This window comes from Cyprinodon variegatus, unplaced genomic scaffold, assembly GCF_000732505.1.
Source record: "Cyprinodon variegatus isolate N-32 unplaced genomic scaffold, C_variegatus-1.0 Scaffold625, whole genome shotgun sequence".
In the NCBI taxonomy this organism is placed as follows: Eukaryota; Metazoa; Chordata; class Actinopteri; order Cyprinodontiformes; family Cyprinodontidae; genus Cyprinodon; species Cyprinodon variegatus.
In genome coordinates, this window is record NW_015151078.1 from 437,208 (window position 1) to 438,608 (window position 1,401).

General features: G+C 42.7%; 1 protein-coding gene across 1 annotated transcript in view; it reads left to right on the forward strand.

Moving 5' to 3' along the window:
- The first annotated feature begins 297 nt into the window (after window positions 1-297).
- LOC107096464 (calponin-2-like) overlaps window positions 298-1,401 on the forward strand; it is a 22,016-nt gene continuing 20,912 nt past the window's right edge. The window contains exon 1 of the mRNA XM_015393126.1: window positions 298-611. Within this exon, the coding sequence (XP_015248612.1) occupies window positions 558-611 (54 nt within the window). The 5' untranslated portion in view covers window positions 298-557. The remainder of the gene's footprint in view (window positions 612-1,401) is intronic.

A 1,401-nucleotide genomic window follows, 5' to 3' on the forward strand; every position in this document is an offset into this window, starting at 1 on the left:
TCTGACTTTTTTTCCCCATGTTAAACTGAAATAAAATAAAAAATCAGTTAACCCTTTTTTTTCAGTGGCCCTAATCCTCTTCCGTAATTATTAATATTGATAGCCTGTAATTTTCTGTTTGGTTATCAGAGTCTATTGACCAGAAACAAACTCCCTGACCCTCATTGCGTGATGAGGTATTTAATGTAAATGGACTTTCTATAAAAGGAAGAAAAGAACAAACTTTTTTCAGGCTCCGCCTCCATGAGAGGCTTCAAATAGCCTCGCTTTGTTTCCCAGCCGCCAGTCAAATTCCTGAAGAGGACTTAGAGCAACGCAGAGCAGCGGATCTTAACCTGCAGCAGGGAACTATCTTGACTTTGCTCTTTGACAGTGAAACCGTGGGAGCGCTCTAATTGGCGGCCGTAAAAACAGAGGAAGTAGTTTCTTCTCTTCAGGGTTTCATTGGCAGAGACGCTGAAAGATAATTAAGTGCCGTTCTTGTCTCCACGAGTCGCTGTTTTGCTTTTTTTTTTTAAACAAAATTATTTAAGAAAAGACTTAACGGCAGTGAGACAATGTCCTTCAACAAAGGTCCTGCTTATGGGTTATCAGCTGAGGTGAAGAACAAGGTAAGACTGTCAATCAAAGTAGTTTATAAAACTTTTCTTCATGCGTTTTTTACACGTGTATTTTTTTTTTCCACTCTTCGTGGAGCGCGAGCTCCTTCGAAGTCACCTGGCTTCCATTTTTTTTTCTCTTTTCTTGCCACGCGCCGTCAGGTTTCTAAAGGTAGAGGTGAACGGGAGATAAACTCGTCTGTTTTTCGTCCTTCCTGTGAAAAACGAAGCTTGTTGGAAACTTTTTTTTAAATGTTAGTTGGAATTTCTTCTCTCTTAGCTGTACAGCGAGGGGGTAAAAGTTTTTAAAACATTTGGGCGTTGCCCCTTCTTGGCAACCAAATATGTCGTTGTGGCAAAAAAAAAAAAAAAAGTAATCCCCGCTTCCAGCATTTTCTTTTTCCCCCCGCGGGCAGACAGCCGCCCTGCACCGTGACCCGAATTAACAGGCAGATGAATTCACCCTTCAGCCCTGATCTGAGGAACAATCTGATTTTTCTCAGCTGCTTTCTGCCTCCTGATGGTCTGATTTCTGCTCTCCTACCAGAGTTCTCCTCTGACCTGTAAAAAAGCAGAATAAAAGAGGAAAAAGTGTTCTTGAAACGGCCCTGCTCTTCAGTAATGTGTAACTTTGTTGGCCTTCATGAGGGAAACACTGTTTATTTAAGGCAGCCTGGATGCATCAAAGTGTTTGGCAGGAAGAGGCTGCTTGGCCTCTATGGTTTGGTTTCACTGCTTTGCTTTAAGGAACCCACATTTAAACCAGGGGCGGTTCTAATGACGGCCCCCAAAGGGGCCCAGG